We start from the raw sequence: 20,051 nt of genomic DNA on the forward strand, positions 1-20,051 counted from the left end.
GAGAATTAATCTGGGACTTGAAGGAAGCTAGGGAAGGCAGGAGAAGGAAGAGATGATGAGGGAAAGCATTCTAGACATAAAGGACAACCAGTGAAGATGTCTGTCACCTGTAGTCAGGAGATAAGAAATTAATTTATATGAGAGAAGGCAAGAGTAACTGGGACAAATTGTGTTTTAGGAGGTATAAGATGTTAGAAGACTGAAAAGGTAGATGTTTAGTTTATGAAAAGTTTTGAATGCCAAACATAAGACTATATTTTATCATTGAGGTAATAGTGAGCCACTGGGGTTTACTAAGTAAGAAGCTAACCTGAGCTTTAAAAAATTACTGTGGTGTGGGAGCAGCTAGGTGGCTCAGCAGATAAAGCACTGGCCATGGATTCAGGAGGAGTTGAGTTCAAATTTGGCCTCAGACACTTGATACTTACTAGCTGTGTGACCCTGGGCAAATCACTTAACCCTCATTGCCCTGCAAAAAAGAAAGAAAGAAAGAAAGAAAGAAAGAAAGAAAGAAAGAAAGAAAGAAAGAAAGAAAGAAAGAAAGAAAGAAAGAAAGAAAGAAAGAAAGAAAGAAAGAAAGAAAGAAAGAAAGAAAGAAAGAAAAGAAAAGAAAGGAAAAGAAAAGAAAAGAAAAAGAAAAAGAAAAAGAAAAAGAAAAAGAAAAAGAAAAAGAAAAAGAAAAAATTACTATGATGAGTGGAAGATGGAATGGAATGGGGACAGATCTGTTACAGGCAGAACAACCAAAATGCTATGTCCATAGCTCTGGCATGAGGAGATAAGACTGCACCATGGTGATAACAGACTCAGGAGACAGAAGAGGGTATATCTGAGAGATATACAAGGGTGAAATCAGCAGGCCTCACAACAGATTGGATAGGGGGTAGGGAGAGAGTGCCAAGCTGAGAACAACAACACCTAGGGTATGAACCTGGCTGACTGGAAAGCTGGTGGTACTCTTCCTAGTAACAGAAAGTTTAGAAGCAGGGAGGGTTTGGTGGTAAAGATAATGAGTTCACTTTTAGACATGGTGATTTGAAGATGTCTATGGGACATCCATTTCAAAATGTTTACTAGGCAGTTAGTTATGTGAGACTGGAGGTGAGCAGAGAGGTTAGGGAAGATAAGGTGACTTGAGAATCATTAGCAGAGAGATGATAATTGAATCCATGGGTGTTGATGAGATTAGCAAGTGATAAGAGCATAGAGTGAGAAAAGAATAGCACCCAGGAGAGAGCCTTGTGGCATACACATGGTTAGCAGGCATGAAATTGATAAAGATTCAGCAAAGGAGACTGAGCAGTGGTCATTTGGGACCAAGAAAGGGTAGTGTCCTGAAAACTTGAAGAAAAGAGTATATCGGGCAGCTAGGTGGCGCAGTGGATAAAGCACCGGCCCTGGATTCAGAAGTACCTGAGTTCAAATCCGGCCTTAGACACTTAACACTTACTAGCTGTGTGACCCTGGGCAAGTCACTTAACCCCCATTGCCCTGCTAAAAACCACCACCACCACCAACAACAACAACAACAAAAAAGAGTATATCAACAGGGTGATCAACAGTTTCAAAGGTTACATAGAGGACAATAAGTATAGGAATCAAGAAAAGATCATTATATATGACAAGTGTGAGATCATTAATAATTTTGGAGAGAGCTGTCTCAGTTGAATGATGATTTTGAAGACAAGATTGTAGAAAGTGAAGAAGAGAGTGAGAGAAGAATGGCAGGCACCTACTATAAATACCCTTTTCAAGAAGTTTAGTCACAAAATATTGAGAGATATGTGATGATAGATGGAGCGGATGGGAAGATTAAGTGAGGTTTTTTTTGTTTGTTTTTGAGGATGGGAGAGACAAGGGCATGGTACAGTTAGTATGAAAGGAGTCAGTGAATGGTCAAACAATGAAGATAAGTGAGAGAAGGGGGTGATAGTGGGAACAATATGCTATAGGAGAGTGGATGGAATGGGATTACTTGTGCAGGTGGAGTATTAGCCTTGGCAAAGACAAATGCCACATTTTTATGTGATACTGGCAAAGGAGGAGATAGTGGTAGAATGCATCTGGATGATATGAGATAATGAAGAGGACAGACCTCTTTTTTTTTTTCATTAAAATGTTAGGCTAGTTCTAAGTTGAGAGGGTGGGGGAAGGAGTAGCTATGAGAGGTCAGAGGAAGGATGAAAAAGTCTGTAAGAGTTGCTGTGGTGGGTGAAAGAGTGAGTTAATGAGAGACAAATAAAAGGGTTGTCTACCAGTAGAGAGTAACATAAATTTGTGATGGGCCCAGTAAGGATGATTGTATTACTTTCTCCACTTTCATTTAGCAGCAGCAAGTATGGAAGCAGAATTAGAATTCAGGTCTTCCTTTTTCAAAGTCAACACTCTATTGACTGTATCACCTTGCTGCTTTGAATAGGGGGTCTGCACCTGTCTGCTTTGTGCCGTTTGAGTCTAGCTCAGTTTAAGAAAGCTCATCACCAGAACATGGACTAGTAGGTGATAAAGTTTTGGGGTTTTTGTTCATTTTGCCATAAATGATGAAGACTCACTACTAATACAACACATACACACATATATAAAACTAATATACTAATATATAGCATATATATATGTGTATATATATAGAGAGAGATATGTATGTAAATAAACACAGAGGCATACCTACAGCACTGAATTCCTAGATCACTGAAATATTGAAAAGTCATTGTTGCTTCTTTGAAATCACTTACATGTTTATATATATATGTTTATATATATATATATGTTTATATATATATATGTTTTTATATATATATATATATATATATATATATATATATATGTTATTACATCCTACTATGGTCAATTTGAAAAGGCAGTGAGGTTTAGTTAAAAGAATCTTGGATGTAGAATCAGAGGCCCTGAGTTTAAATGGGGGTCTTATACTAATAGTTGGCTTTTCTGAGCTTTAAGACTTTAATTTGTAAAATGGGAAAAATAATTTTTTTGCAATCTACCTTGCAAAGATGCTTTAAAGAAAGTTCTTTATAAACCTTTAAGTATCATATAAATGTGAGTCATTACTATTACTACCATGACTACTAATTACTACTATACTACTACTTACTAGGACTACTAATTACTACTATACTACTACTTACTAGGACCAACTATTTTTTTTTTTGAGGGGGGCAAGGCAATGAGGGTTAAGTGACTTGCCCAGGGTCATACAACTAGTGTCAAGTGTCTGAGGTCGGATTTGAACTCAGGTCCTCCTGAATCCAGGGCTGGTGCTTTATCCACTGCACCACCTAGCTGCCCCCTATGACCTACTATTGCTACAACTATTTCTTAGCTAAGAGGCACTGGTGAGAAATCTCCCTAAGCTATGTCTTCAACAATCCCAAAGGACACTAAATTTCTTTCTTTCTTTCTTTCTTCCTTTCTTCCTTTCTTCCTTTCTTCCTTTCTTCCTTCCTTCCTTCCTTCCTTCCTTCCTTCCTTCCTTCCTTCCTTCCTTCCTTCCTTCCTTCCTTCCTTCCTTCCTTCCTTCCTTCCTTCCTTCCTTCCTTCCTTCCTGTGTGTTTTGGTGAGGCAACTGGGGTTAAGTGATTTGCCCAGGGTCACACAGTTAGTGTCAAGTGTCTGAGGCCAGATTTGAACTCACTTCCTCCTGACTCCAGGGCTGGTGCTCTATCCACTACACCACCTAGCTGCCCCACTAAATTTCAAAATAAGAGGAATTTTCATTGAGTACTTCAAACTTATACCAAGGTCATAAGGCAAAAGGGCTGATACCATTCATTAAATATGGATAAGTGAATCATGCCCCTCCTTTACTCTCAACTGTGAGAGTTCCCAAATTCTGATCGCCATATAACAATAGGCTGATCATTCTAGTTAGTGCCATCCCTCAATAAAAAACTGAATTACTATGTGTATGTGTGTGTATGTATGTATGTATGTATGTATGTATGTATATATATGCATAGCTCACTTCTCTGTGTTCATGTTGTTCCTCTGCCCCAAAAGAACACAAGCTTTTTGAGGGCAGGGGCAGTTTTTTGTTTTTGCCTTTGTCTCTGCTGGGTGTAGGTATATAAATGTTTATAATGAATACAAGCACACTTTCTTTTGCAAAACTGTATCTTAGTATCACAAAACAATATAGAGATATTTATTTGGGAGAACTCATAGTTCCCCTTTAGGCCATTGAGTGGTAAGTAATGTCCTTGGGTAGCTTGTGACACGCTTTGACACTCCTACTGATCATTTGTTATCTCATCCATGTGGATGCTTTCCCCAGCTGTGCGAATCACAAGTCATCTATGCTCTGTCATCCTGCATGACTCTTGTCTCTATCTTCCAATAAATTCACCAGAGGGGTTTCATCCAACATGCTGGGGGTGAGGAGGAGACTTCCTCTGAGACACAAGAAGGTTAAATGACTTCAGTTCAAGAGACTAATGGCAGACATGGACTTGAAATCAAGGATTTTGAGATATTCTAGACTATTATTCAAGTCATAAACTACAATTTCTCTATCTTATCACGGAGGCCACTAATTAAGTCTTTTGAATGTATCCTGGGGATGAGACTAAAACAAGCACTGGAAGGATCATTATTAACAAGGTGCCTGAAAAAGGAGGAAAAACTTAAATGATATGGAATGTGGGAATCATGCAGGGAGATAAGAACCTCTTTTCTGTACCAAAGATGGTGTGTGAAGTTGCCCTATTACTTGGCTAAAACGACTTCAGATAAAATATACGATCTGTCACGGGCTATTGATCTCAGAAAGAGAAGGCAGTTCATATTCCAGTATTTCATTACTAAGTGCAGTTGTTTGTACGGCAACCTGCTTTTACCAACCCGACACCTTCTCAGGAAATATTGATAACATTCTGACATTAAAATCTAGTCACCCTTGGCAACAGAATCTGTTCATTTCTGCCTTTCAATTAATATTAGGAATTTTTTTCTGCACCTGGGATATTTGAAAATGTGTTGAATTCATTTCTGCCGGGTTCTGCCCTAAGTGTTTTGTGGGGCTTTTTAAAATGTAGAAATAGATGTCATTCATGCTTATAGGGTCTCTTTTAGCAAACCAAGACTGTTGCACTAAATAAAACACTGAAAAACCAAAGAGTCAGTGTGCCTTACTTATAACCAGGAAGCAGACTTTCTACATGGAAAACTAGGATTTAGCCTATCTTTAGCCCAAATTAATTTGTGTCTTTAAAAGAAAATCTTATCGGGCAGCTAGGTGGTGCAGTGGATAAAGCACCGGCCCTGCATTCAGGAGTACCTGAGTTCAAATCTGGCCTCAGACACTTGACACATACTATCTGTGTGACCCTGGGCAAGTCACTTAACCCCCATTGCCCCGTAAAAAAAAACCCAAACCAAACCAAACCAAAACCAAAAACTTATCTTTAAAAGAAATGAATGTTAAATAAATTTACTTTGCCACAAAAGAAAATCAAATTTAAAGTTAAAATTAAGCAATCTTTTTAAGGCAAGAGAAGTAAAATCCCAATTCCTACTAGAACGAGTTATTTAAATTGCATCGAAATAAAAGTATCCTTTGTATTCACTAGGCTATATGTCATACTGAAAAAAAAAAAACAAAACAAAACTGGGGCAGCTAGGTGGAGCATGGGATAAAGCACTGGCCTTGGATTCAAGAGGACCTGAGTTCAAATCCTGCCTCAGACACTTGACACTAGCTGTGTGACCTTGGGCAAGTCACTTAATCCTTATTGTCCCACCAAAAAAAGAAAGAAAAAGAAACTTATTTAAAAAAAAAAAGTTGGGGACAGCTAGGTGGCGCACTGGATAGAGCACTGGGCCTGGATTTAGGAGTACCTGAATTCAAATCTGGCCTCAGACACTTGACATTTACTAGCTGTGTGACCCTGGGCAAGTCACTTAACCCTCATTGCACCACCAAAAAACAAAAACAAAAACAAAAAACAAACAAACATGGGACTGGGAATCCAGAGACATGGGTTCTAGTCCTAGTTGTTACCAGGCATAGACATTAGCTAATCAAAAGTAAATCATCTAATCTTCCTGCACCTCCATTTATTCCCCCATAAAAAGAGAAGGTTGACCTAGATGACTGCTCTGGTCTTTTCCAACTTTAAAATTCCAAAATTCTACATTTCTTATGCATGTCAATTACAAAATGGTACTAATTCCAATTCAGAACTTTTGGTTCAGGTCTGACTTAGACTGTTTGACTTTGTTCAGAAAAGTGTTATTTTTTTTTTTACCTTTAGTCTACTTTTTATTCTTCCTCCAGATAATTTGTCAACCAAATGGTCTACTCTTCTCAAAATAAAATAAACTCCAAGGACTTAATTCGTGTCCCAATGAACACACACAAAACAGAAAGCTTGAACTTCCCTTTTAATTGCTTTTGCAGCTATAAGCTATTGTTTAAATAACACATCATGACTTTATAAACAAAATTAATACAATATTTCAAAGCTTTGGGAAAAAAACTTGTACTTTTCCAGATTGCCAAGATGTGATATTTCTACTGCATCATGACTTGTTTGGTTACCATTGTTAGAATAACTAGTTTTGCAGTCACTTAATATTTTCTGTACTGTATATGTGGGGATGGATTTTGTGAAAGAGATTGGGTAAGACTTCTTGGAGTATTACATATGCATTACTGCAATTGTTCTGTAAATGTGTAAAAGCCATAGGACTTTATCTTTCAATTATATATGATATGCAACACTTGTTTCCAATACCTGCAGAGAATTTTCTGTACAATGAAAGAAAGTGAGATTCTAGCTTATTAAATTAGAGGAGATTCAATTTCACATTCTTCTCACTGGCTTAGCCTGTGGTATTACAAGTTTATTGCTTCTGCCTAGCTATAGAAAAAGTTGAAATCTAAAGTCATTTTCTGCTTTATTGACCTGAAGGAGGAAAAACCAAAATTATCCCGGTCATTAAAGAAGGTACTTACAATTTTTTTGCTTTCTATTAATACAGTAGAAGTATTTGTCTCAACATTCTGCAACATCACAGTTCCTTTCTGTTCTCTATAGATGAATTCTTTATCTGTAAAAGAAAAAAAAGGAAGAACATGAGACATCAAGCAACTCGCTCAGCTTTTGATCAGAATGTCAGATGCTTTTATAGGATGAACTGAATATTTCTGGAAAAAAATTCTCTTTTCATCAAAGACCCTTTAAACAATGAGCACTGGAATTCCTTATGATATAAACCTATTTGACCCCAAACCAGATCCTTCATTACCACTTTAGACAATTTACCTGAACACACACACACACACCTTTCCATGAAAGGTGAGTGCAAAGTCAGAACTAGGAGATTTGCTACCTTTCAATATTATGGTAGGGGAGAAGGCAGTGTTATCATATTTACTAAGCTTCAAATCCAAAAATACACTCTATGGAATACATACTAACACAAAACAATTTATGTTAAACACTCTTTCTACTTCAGGTAATGTACTCTTACCACCATTTTGTTACTTTGTTAAAATGCACACTGTACTGTGTATAGCATTGGACCTTTACACAATAAAGACATACTAAAAAAGCCCTCTAATATAGTAATCTCTAATTTTTTTTTTGACAGCACATTCCTGACAGTATTTTTTGGGGGGGGAACAGGGCAATGAGGGTTAAGTGACTTGCCCAGGGTCACACAGCTAGTGTCAAGTGTCTGAGGCTGGATTTGAACTCAGTTATTCCTGAGTCCAAGGCCAGTGCTTTATTCACTGTGCCACCTAAGCATTTTTTTTTAGTTGCACATGCTAGGTAAGTATGTTTCCTTAATTAAGAATCAATGAAAAAGCTAGCATTTATGTAGCACTTTAAGGTGTGAAAAAATGATTTATGCTTTCTTGTTTGATTTACACAACAACTCTGTGTGGTAGGTGTTATTATTATTCCCATTTTATAAATGAGGAAAAAGAGGCTGAGAGAGGTTCAGTGACCTGCCCAAGATCACAAAGCAAGTAAGCATCTTGAGGCAGAATTAGAACTCAGGTCTTCCTGACTGAGTCTAACACTCTTATCTACCACATCAGTGTAATTATTTGTATAGCACATCTATATACTCTTCTGCTAATAGTTGTATACCTTATAAAATTATAGGAAAAAATAGACATTTAAAAAAAGGAAGAGAAAATGATAAAATAATATTTAATCCTATAGTCCAAAGCTTCTTGAACTGTGGGTTGTAATTCCATATGGGGTCAAGTAACTGATTGTGGGGTTGCAAAAAATTTGGCAAAAGTAAAAGGTTATGTATATCTATTTTGTATACCTATATACCCAAGATCGCATAAAAGTTTCATGAGCAAAAAGGGGTCATGAGTGGGAAAAGTTTAAGAAGACCTGCTGTAGTCCATAGGGAGCCACTAGAGCAGAGGAACAACATGGAAAGTAGGAACCTAGGAGAGGAAAGTTTACATCAAGTTTCTTTGGTAAATAATCAGTGCTGGAGATGATGCGGAAAAATAGGTACATTAATGCACTAGCAGTGAAATTGTGAACTGGTCCAACCACATATGTACAAAAAGTATTCATAGCAGCTTTTTGTGGCCAAGAATTGGAAATTGCAGGGATGTCCTTCATTTGGGGAATGGCTGATCAAGTGGTGGTATGTAGAAATGATTAGAGAGAGGAGATAATTGAGGAAGGGTGACCAATTTGGGAACTATTGTAAGATTCCAAGAGAAAGGTGAAAGGATCCAAAAGTACAAAATGTTCTAAAATGCTGTTGATTAGAAAAATGTAATTTAAACCAATCTCACACCTATCAGAATGGCTAACATGACAGAAAAGGAAAAAAAAAACCCCACAAACAAACAAATCTAAATGCCAGAGGGAATGTGGAAAATAGGGACACTAATGTACTCTTGGAGGGGTAAACTAGTCCATCCTTTTGGAACTGCGTTCAAAGGGCTATAAAATTGTGCGCACCCTTTGATCTATCAATACCACTACAAGGGCTATATCCCAAAAAGATCAAGAAAAAGGGAAAAGGACCTTTTTGTACCAAAATATTTATGCCAACTCTTTTTATGGTGATAAGAAATTGGAAATTGAGAAGATGCCCATCAATTAGGGAATGGCTGATTAAGTTGTGGTGTAAAGGAATAATTAGAGTGGGCTGAGATTTGAGAAAAGGAGATGAATTAGGGAGATATTCAGAGTCCAGGAGACAGGTGATAAAGACATGAACAACATTGGTGGCTGTATGAATACAAAGAAGGGGGAAGATACAGGAGATATTTAGTAGAAATAACAAAATTTGCTAAATTGAGCAGATATTTGTCTTGGGTGACAAAAGTCAAGCGTGATGCAAAAGTTTTGAACCTGAGTTACTGGGAAGATAGTGGTGTCATAATAGAAATGGGGAAGTCTGAAAGAGAAGTGCATTTGTTTGGGAAAGATAAGATTTGCAATGCAGATTTCAATTAATCCCATGATTGTTCATCCTCTGTAACTCACTAAAAGGGAAGAGGGTTCTCATTCATCAACAGCTTCTCTATAACAGAGCCAATCCAACAAGAAGAAAATGCAATGGCCACAAAGTGATCTGGAGGGTGGTGCTGTGGCTAGTCTGGGGGCTTGCATAGCTTCTAGTGCAACAATGAGCTGGGTCATGGTCAGATTATAGTCATCCTCAGAAGTTCAAAGCTAGTGAAGAAGGGAAGAAGGTGGAAACTTGCATAGCCACCATGAAGCCAGTAAGCGGGTAGAGTTGGAATGGGCATTTGGAGGGTAATAATGAGTAAATGTAGCAGTATTCTTTTGTTGGCAACAATTCTCAGGAATGGCTGTTGTGGGAAGAATGGGACGTAACCCTTCTTCCCACCCTACAATTGCTTGCTCACAATAAATAAGGCTAGAAATACTAAAAGCTGCTTGGTGGGGGAGTAGAGCATGCTTTGTTCCCTGCAATGAGCTACCATGTGTCTGTGAACAAGTGGCACTCCAGTTTCTTTTGTGTTTGCCTTCCCTGATCTTAGATGAATAAATTCCTAGAGTCAGAATTGACCAGGATTGAACCATGTGAATTCTGAAAGGTCGTGAGAGTCATCTGAGGTAGCACAGGCAACAGGAGCTGGCAGTTGAATCTACCAGAGGCACTAGAGGTGGCCAACAATGGAAGAAGCACCTGCATAAGGGTATAGAAAGCCTGAAGACAGCAGGGGCTTCAGGGATCATGACCTCCTGAGACGGAGAGAAGAGTCAACTTACAGAAAGGAAAGGATCCTGGGAGCCTAGCAGAGAGATACATTTAAGGAGAATTTCATAAGTATTCCATGAAGGGGGGAGGAGGAGGGGGAAACGTCTAGATTAAGGAATCAGGAAGTATTCCATGATCTCACATGCTTTCTACACAAATGTTCTGCTACCATTTAAAATTAGAAGCCACTTTCCTCAGGGACTTTGAGGATGATATAAGGGGAAATTATGCCCCTCAGTTTGTTATGGTGGAGGATAGTGTTTTATCACTATTCTGAATGCTACATTTTCTCAATAAACCACTTTTCTAAAAGATAATAGAATTCTAGAACTGGACTGATAATGGGAAAGAGATTACATGGGGGTTCAGCAGTTACAGCATTAGAAACCCCTACCCTCAGGATAATCACTAGTATCCTGAGGGCAGTCATAAGTCAGTTGACCTCTGGGGATTGAACCTGCTAGTGTGAGCAAATGTTGGGAGAGAGACCAGAGGAAGTGCTACAATATATATATATATATATTTTTTTTTTGGTGAGGCAATTGGGGTTAAGTGACTTCCCCAGGGTCACACAGCTAGTAAGTGTTAAGTGTCTAAGGCTGGATTTGAACTCAGGTCCTCTTGAATCCAGGGCCAGTGCTTTATCCACTGCATCACCTAGCTGCCCGGAAGTGATACAATCTTAAGTTAAATATACAAATCTTTAAAACTCTTATGCTAAATGTAATCCTGGGCAATTTTTTTAAAAAGTGAAGACAGTATTCTTTAAACTTTTTTCTATGTTGTGAAATCATTAGAAATAAGAGAAAGACAATTAGTGCCCTCTATGCTCCTGTTCCTTACTGAGAATCTTGACAAAGGAGCAGGAAGCTGTATGTGGAAAAGATGAGTAGGGTCTGTGGTAACAGTCACTGAACTTAGAGATTGAGACAGGCTTAAGACCTACCAGCAGATTCCGATCTATTGTCTGGGAACCTCTGAACTTAAGAATAATCACACTGGTTTGCATGTCCTCAGTTATCTTTGTGTAAAGAGGTCTCACAAAAGAGTGGAATATATTTAAGGCTTCTTAAATGCCAGATAACTAATTATTCTGTCTACTAGCATCTAGAATAGTAAATTACATCTGACTACATAATACAAATTATAAACGGTAAAAACACAGTTTAAGTGTAGAAAATGGACTTCATCTGAAGTAAGTAGACCTGGGATCAATTCCTAGTTTTACCACAGAGAAATTTGTTTGATCTTAGGCAAGTTATTTAAGTCAGCCTTCTTTGTTTTTATTTTAAGAGATAATGTGGAGTAGTGGGGGGGAAACACATTGCACTTAGAATAAAGAATAACTGGAGATTCAAATCTCTCATTTGATACTTGTTAACTTGACCTTTCTGAGCCTATATCCTTATCCAGAAAATGGGGACAATAACAGTGGGTACCTTATACAATGTTGTGGGGATTAAATGAGATAACAAGTGTGAAGTGCTTGTCAAGCGTAAAACACATAAATACATATTGTGTATGCATGTTATTCTATATGATAATGTATAAGTATATATTATAATAAAAAGAGATATACCTTTTATACCTTTTCACAGCATTTCTGTATTAGAAAAGATAGGATATGTAAAGCATTTTGTAAATCAGAAAGTACAACAAAACATCAGTTACTATTATTATTCTATTGTTACATTTTTGTATTTTAATTATATATATATATATATATATGCATAGCTGACCTAATCCTTAAAAGACTATAAATTTGGGGCAGCTAGGTGGCACAGTGGATAGAGCACTGGCCCTGGAGTCAGGAGTACCTGAGTTCAAATCCTGCCTCAGACACTTAACACTTACTAGCTGTGTGACCCTGGGCAAGTCACTTAACCCCCATTGCCTCACTTAAAAAAAAAAAAAGACTACAAATTCCATGAAGACAGGTGTTGTGTATTTTTTGAATTAGTATGTTTAACCTAGGGTTTAGGATAGCCTTCTATACACAGTGGATGCTTAATAAATGTTCAGTGCAATTTAACAACAATTTATTAAGTACAAGACATTTTGCTGGGTCCTAGGGAGAAATTGATATTTCAAAGAATCGTGGATCTCATCAATGTGGATGCTCTAAATTGTGCAGATCATCTCTTGTTTCCACCTTCTCGTCCTGCAAATCATTCCATGTATCTCTTCATATTCACGTCCTCCCAAAAATGATCCATGAAGGGTTTACTGGTGGCCCATTTTTACCATGTTTGTAAAGCACAATGCCTAGCACAAAGTATGCACTTAATAAATGCTTGGTTCCTCCTCCCCCACCATTCTCTAAGCCTATAAACATTCTACAGGTACCAATAGGGCACACAGATACATGCTTGCTATCCCTAATTCTTTTTCCTATATGATGGACCCAGCGTTTTCTCATTACTTTCTTTTAAAAGTTCTTCTCCAACACTTATTGTACAGCTGTATTCCTTGTTAGCAGGATACAGACTGTTTATGTTGACCACATGTCCTTCTACTTCACTTTGAGTGAACTGCCATTTTGATTCTTTGGAAACTGAGGTGTCCCTGTATAGCATCACCTGAAGAATCATAGTATTAAAAAGATGTTTCCCTCATGAAAATACTAGAGTCATTAAAAGCATTACCTAAGTATCCATTTGTAATACATGGATCATTTTCTTCCTCCTATTCAGTTTTGCCTTTTGTTTCTTACCCATCTGTGGTTCCTATCCAACATATGTGTACTGGTGGATCAAATTAATGGAACATCCCTGAAAGTGAATACAATAGTGTGGAGAACAAATTCTTCACATCTATTTAATTTTTTTCTTTCTGGATAGTCAGGCTGAAGTAATTTTAGTGATTATCAATCTCATTTTGTAAACTGCAGTGTTCCATGGCTTGATTAAATTACTATATGATTTTCTATCAACAAACAAGAGCATCCAGAGCAATGGTAACCAAAGTAGGGGTGAGGAGTGGGATAGAGCTGTGGAATGATGTCAAAGAGGCTTTGGCTTGACTCTAAGGGTCATAAGATCAACCAATCATAGAATAGAATGCTGGTTTATATCTCATTACTCCCACCCCATAGACAACATGTGGCTCTTCATTGCTTACTTCCACCATCACTGGCCTTCCATTGATTGCAGCAAGCATGGACCTTTCAGGGCAATTAAAATCTAATCAAATTAAGGAACTCATGGTACCTGCCCAGATAAAATCTGCCCCCCCACACCCTTAGCATATCCATATCTGACATTTCCCCATCACTTCATGGTTGCAACAGGTGCCTTTTAATTGTAATTCTGTATTTCTAAGTAGTGAGTAATTTCCATCCTCTATCCCCACCACTCAAATTTTTCATTTTTTAGTGGGAAAGAATGAGTAGTACAAAATGAACAGATATGGATAGTTTCAATTACATTGTCTCTTGCCCCCAAATCCTATCTTTCCTGTTTCCAATGAAGGCACCCCACCATGTTTTCAACAATTTCACTGTTTTTGTGATTGTTCACCTAACTGAAATCACCCATGTTAAAGTTACCAGAAGGAGAAAGCAAAACAAAACAAAACAAAAAACCAACAAAACAAGAAAAACCAACTAACTGGCTGTGTGGGTTAAAGGAGAGAGAAGAATCAAATGAGACTCAAAAGTGAAGATGATCAGTCCTACTTTGAACATGGTTAATATCAGATATTGATAAGATTTTATTTATATATACATATACATGTATATAAAAGTATGTATATAAATACACATGCATACACATATACATGTATATATACATATAATATATACATACACACATATCATCCTCTATGTAACAAAATCACTAAGAGAGATAATTTGGAAACAGAATAGTGTCTAAGGAAGAGTTTGGAGGATACCTATATTGGGGCGGGGGCGGGGGGGGATGGGTAGAAGATGGATGATTATATAGTAAAGGAAATTCAAAGGGAATAGTAAGATGGGGACAGGCATATGAATAATGAGGCGAAAGCAGTTAGCAAAACCAAGGGAAGAGATGTTTAGGAATTAAAGGGGAAGCATTACTGTCATAAACTACAAAAAAAAAGCCTATCAGATAAGAACTTTAAAATGACCATTATATTTTATAGGTAGGAAAACTGCCTTACTCTGGGGTGAATAGGGATGGGGAAAGGGAATAAGCATTTATATAGTGCCTACTACATGTCAGGCACTGTGCTAAGAGCTTTTTAGAAATATGGTCTCATTTGATCTTCACAACAACTCTGGAAGAGAGGTGCTATTATTATCCCCAATTTACAGTTGAATAAACTGAGGCAGATAAAAGATTAGTGACTAGTCTAGGGTCATACAGCATGTAAGTATCTGGGGCTAGATTTGAACTAGGTTCTGAATCCAGGCCCAGCGCTTTATCTACTCTACCACCTAGCTGTCAGAAGGACACTATTCACTGCCCCATACCCCAACCAAATGATATGTGTTCTTTCCAAACCCTTTTCAAAAAAAAGATTTCAGTAGTAGAACTGTGTTCTTTTTTGTGTATTTTTGTTATACTCTCAAAAACTATGATGTATGAACCAATTTTAGATAGGATCAATGTTCTTCAGTTCTTTTAATGATACTACATTTCAGGAAAAAATATGATAGTCTCAAAAATCTGAGTACAATATAGTGAATGAAATTACAGTAGACTATACTTATAGACTGTTTAGCTTTGGACATTAGTCCAAAACCAATGCCCAAATTAAACCCTCAGAAGTCATGACAGCACAGACAGAAAAATTTATGTTGTGACATCTTACAGGCTTTGCTATAAGGCTGTACTAACCTCTCAGTGTTAAATAAAATGTGTGCATGCCTGTAGTTTTTTCAAGTATAATACTTCTATTTTGATGATAAAATTATTGCAAAGAAATCCTATCAGAGAAGAAATGGATTTTCATTTCTGAAATATAGTGCATATAACTAATAAATGGTGTATATTGGAATTTTCCCCAAGGTTCGAACCTCTTTAATTTAAACTAATATCTAATTTAAATAGTATTCCATCTCTCATATTTTCCCATATTCTTTTTTTTGGCTTCAAACAGAAGCAATGTCTATTCATGTAGTTTTAGGTTAGAAATATTTCCTATGGTATATAACAAATTACATTTATTTTAAAAAAGAAAAACTAGTCCAGGTGCCAAGCTGATAAGAAATATGAAATAAAATGAAACTCTCCAGTTATGGGCCTAAGTGAAATATAGTAATATACTTTGTCTCTTTATTTTATCTATTTATCACTTGGCTTCCATAGAAATCCATGACTATGAAGGATCTTTGAGGGTTTGGGTTGCAGAAAGATGCTGCTAGTGAGCTTATTATATTGCTCTAGGTAAACCAGGGCTATACATCTAAATTCTGAGACATCTAAAATCTGTACTGCCAGACTGGGATCCAGGAATTGGAGGTTATGTAAAGAATGATTCCATGGCCATACTCCCAGTTGGCCATGTTATGATCACTGTCTACTCCACAATTAGTTAGGGAGAGAGGCTATGGACTCCAGTCGTCTTATCTCTTTGTTTCTCAAATCCTAAGCATTGAGTTGATACCTTGAGAGGAATTGACCTCTGTTTGGAAACCACTAGAAGAAAGTGGAGTAATTTGGGAAGATAGTAGGTGATGGAAAGGAATTTGGTCAAAGCAAACTTGGGTTTTTTTTTAAACTAATGATTCTCAGAGTCTAATGGTAGGGCTGAAATATATATTACTGTGATTTGTAAGGTGATGCATAGGTTCACCACCAGACAGGAAAAACTCAATGATCTTATGTCATAGATGCCAGATGGAAAAAAAAATCAAAGTGGATCTCAAGGGACAGGAGGCAGAACTGTAAAATTCTGAGCTCTGGTGAAATATTTAAACTTAAAAAGATATAATAATGACAGCTGGTGATGACAATTATAATTATAGTGATGACAGTTTTTAAAGGAACAAGTCTATAGAATACTTAATCAACCACACTGAATGGTCACAGAATACCCAATGTAGGACAGTACTCAATCTTCTAGCCCCTCAAAAATCCTGGAATTTTAAGTTTATAAGAAATTTCAGAAATGTTGAGCAAAATAGTAGGCACAACTATCTAATTCTGAAAGGCCTCCTCATTAATATCTAGGGAAAGGCAAACAGGGTTCTGCTTTTAAAATCATCCTGGAAAAAGTATTTTCTAAAAAAAAAATCAAAGGAGTTAGCATATAACATAAAATTAGCATTCTACCCAAATAAGAATTGTACACACACACCCTTCAATTCACACAGCAGGTGCAAAGTGACAAATAGAGTTGATAATGAAGTGAAAGAACTGAGTCAAATTTATAAAAGTACAAGTCATTCCCCAATTGCTAAATGGTCAAAGGTTATGAATAGACAGTTTTCAGACAAGAAATCAAAGCTAACTATAATCATATGAAAAAATGCTCTAGATAACTAATGATTAGAGAAATGCAAATTAAAAAACTCTGAGGTACTACCTTACACCTATCAGTGTGGCAAATTTAACAAAAATGGAAAATTTTTGTTTGTTTGATGGTATGTGGGAAAGCTGGAATGCTAATCCACTGTTGGTGGAGTTGTAAAAAGATCTAACTATTCTGGAGAACAATTTGGAACTATGCCTAAAGGGCTATAGAACTGTTCATACTCTTTGATTCAGTAATACCACTGCTAGTTTTATATCTCAAAGACATCTCCCAAAAGAGAAAGAGACCTATTATGCAAAAATATTTATAGCAGCTCTTTTTTTGATGGCTAAGAATTGGAAATCAAAGGAATGCCCATCAATTTGGGAATGGATAAACAAGCTGTGGTATATGATGGTGATGGAACTTTATTGTGCTTCAAGAAATGACTAACACTGGGGCAGCTAGGTGGCGCAGTAGATAGAGCACCGGCCCTGGAGTCAGGAGTACCTGAGTTCAAATCCGGCCTCAGACACTTAATACTTACTAGCTGTGTGACCCTGGGCACGTCACTTTACCCCAATTGCCTCACTAAAAAAACCAAAAAAAACAAACCCAAAGAAATGACAAACAGGATGATTTCAGAAAGTCCTAGAAAGACTTGTATGAACTGATGTATAGTGAAGAGAGCAGAACCAAGAGAAAATTGTGCACAGAGACAACTGTGCACTGAAGAATTGTGAAAGACTTAACTATTCTCAACAATACAATGATCCAAGACAACCCCAAAGGACTATCAATGAAACATACTATCCATCTCCAAAGAAAGAGCTGATATTGACAGAACACAGACTGAAGCATGCCATTTTTCACTTTCTTTTATTTTTTCCCTTTTATTCAAGTTTTTATGCAAAATGACAAATATGGTAATATTTTACATAATCATACATGGATAACCTATATCTGATTGCTTATCACCTCAGGGAGGCAGTAGGGGAGAGAGGGATAAAAATTGGAACCCAAAACTATAAATAAAAATGTTTATTAATTGAAAAAAGAAAGAAAAATTAAATGAAATGATCGTGAGAAAACAATTTCTTCTTCCATGATATCCATTTTATATAAAGGAAGGATAGGTAAACAAACAAACGATCATAGGACCTTATGGGAAGAATATGATGAGGAAGAAAACAAAAATCAGAGCTTCGGAGCAGAACCCACAAAAAGACTGAGTGAGATTATTTTCCAGCCAAAGATGGCTTAGAAGGTTGGCAGGAGGGGTCTGCTGTGCTGGTGCAGGAGTGGAACCCAAACCCTAGGTCAAGCCAACACAGATCCAGCCCCAGGCAGACTGTGCCAGAGAAAGAGACCTCCAGAGCCTTTGAATCAGCTGCAGCACCAGTGTCTTCTGAAATTAAACTCATGGTCTGGTGAGTGGTCTGGACTTAGTGGTTGGCCGGTGGGAGAATACAGGGCTCTCTGCTTGCAATGAGGCAGAACTCAGTCATTTTACCCCTGCTGGGAACCAGGAAGCAGCCTTGAGTGGTGGCGGCCCAGGTGGGAGAGGAGCACAGGCTCACCCGAGCTATCAACCCAGCAAAACAAAAAATTTGTTTTCTGGTTGAAGAGCAAGTAGGCCTTGGGTTATTTTCAGAACAGAGCAAAGGCCAGGTGAGTGAAGAACATACCTCTTCTTAAACTGTACCACCTGGGACTCCCTGAAGTTTAGGACAGTGCAGCCTGGAAATAGTGCTCCACTTTAAGAAGGAGTAAAAAGTCAAGTAAAAGGTGGGCAAGATGAGCAGACAGAGAAAGATGTAAACCATATAAAGTTGCTTTAGTGACAAGGAAGATTGACGTGCACCCTGAGAAGAGGATAGCAACATCAGGGCTCCTATATCCAAAGCTTCCAAGAAAAATATGAATTGGTCTCAGGTTATAAAGGTACTCAAAAAGGACTTTGAAGTAAGAGAAGTAGAGGAAAAAATGAGAGTGATGCAGGAAAGTCATGAGAAAAAAGTCAACAGCTTGAAAAACCAGATTGAAAAGCTCTCTGAAGAAAATAATTGCCTAAGAATTAGGATTGAACAAATGGAAGCTAGTGACTTCATGAAAAACCAAGACACAATAAAGCAAATCCAAATGAATAAAGAAAAAAAGAGGACAATGTGAAATATCTCATTGGAAAAACAGCAGACCTGGAAAACAGATCCAATATGCCTGTTATGGGAACTTACCATTTGAGACATTAATTGCCTTCATCCATGAGAGGAACACATACAAGAGCAGGCATTGAACTCTCACAGAAGGGGAGACACATATGAAGTCCAGGTGACTGACTTGGGAAAGGCCGAAAGAACGGCTATTGACAAGAGCTGAGGTTGGCCTCTTTTGGCTCCATTTCCAATATTGTACAGATGACTAGAAGTTTTTATCCCACCCATCTCATTCTACTCTTGGCTTCTAATTCCCCCTCCTATATGCCTGATGCCATGGACGTCTTAATCCTATGCATCTGATTAAACCTGACTCAGTTTCCTCCAATATATTCAGTGGCATGGACGTATATCCCATCCACCCATTTTAAACCTGGCATACTGCATGGGCTGTATATATTGCTCAAGTGTGGGAATGCTCATCTCCCATCATTCCTCTGTCCTTTTATGGTAACCCCCATAATTATTTCAGGTGTCATGATAAATACAGTGTTTGATTTGGTCTTGATGTCTGTTACCAATTATATTAGATTCTTTAATTTCTATAATGGCATGAGGATAATTAGATAGATGATGCAAAAAGTGATTAAACAAAGATAAAGATTATTTTTTAAAATTAATATCACAATTGTCTTCTCAATTTACCCTCCACAGGGGGGCTGTAGTAATATTGTTTTAGAGGATTGTAGTAATATTAAGTTTTAGAGAATGTTTCAATTTTTTGTTTATATTATGTTTCATGTGTAACAACTAAGATTCTGAATTTCCTTAGACATGTTTTTGAGAACTTTCATTGTTTAATTTGATTATTGGCAAAGCTATTTAAAGTTGTGTTAAGCTCAATTTTGTAGGAAACTTTCCCAGCTGATTTCCAGTATCTGAAACACCTGAAGGACTTTAAAACCATATCTGAAACTCTACAGCTGAGACTTGTTAGCTGATCTTCAGCATCCACAACTGAAAGACTTCACACCACAACTACACCCAGAGGATATCCCAAGAATCATCTGAGAAAAGACTTCCAAAGACTTATTTTCCTGTTTTACACTATTTGTAATGGCCACCTTCTAAAGGGGAGTGTCCCCTTTAGTTTATTGTCAACCCATTGTCAAATTTCTTTTCTCTTGACATAGTTACCTTTACATTGTTAGTCATATCTGTAAA

At 37.3% G+C, this 20,051-nt stretch overlaps 1 protein-coding gene across 7 annotated transcripts in view; it reads right to left on the bottom strand.

Annotated features, from left to right (window-relative positions):
- DPP6 (dipeptidyl peptidase like 6) overlaps positions 1–20,051 on the bottom strand; it is a 1,357,728-nt gene that overhangs the window by 432,825 nt on the left and 904,852 nt on the right. For all 7 annotated transcript variants that reach the window (XR_006353239.1, XM_043966312.1, XM_043966314.1 and 4 more), the window contains exon 4: positions 6,971–7,065. Coding sequence is in view for 6 of the 7 variants with exons in the window: in XM_043966312.1 (XP_043822247.1) it covers positions 6,971–7,065 (95 nt within the window). In the remaining variant the exon portion in view is untranslated. The remainder of the gene's footprint in view (positions 1–6,970; positions 7,066–20,051) is intronic.

This window comes from Dromiciops gliroides, chromosome 5, assembly GCF_019393635.1.
Source record: "Dromiciops gliroides isolate mDroGli1 chromosome 5, mDroGli1.pri, whole genome shotgun sequence".
Classification (NCBI taxonomy): Eukaryota; Metazoa; Chordata; class Mammalia; order Microbiotheria; family Microbiotheriidae; genus Dromiciops; species Dromiciops gliroides.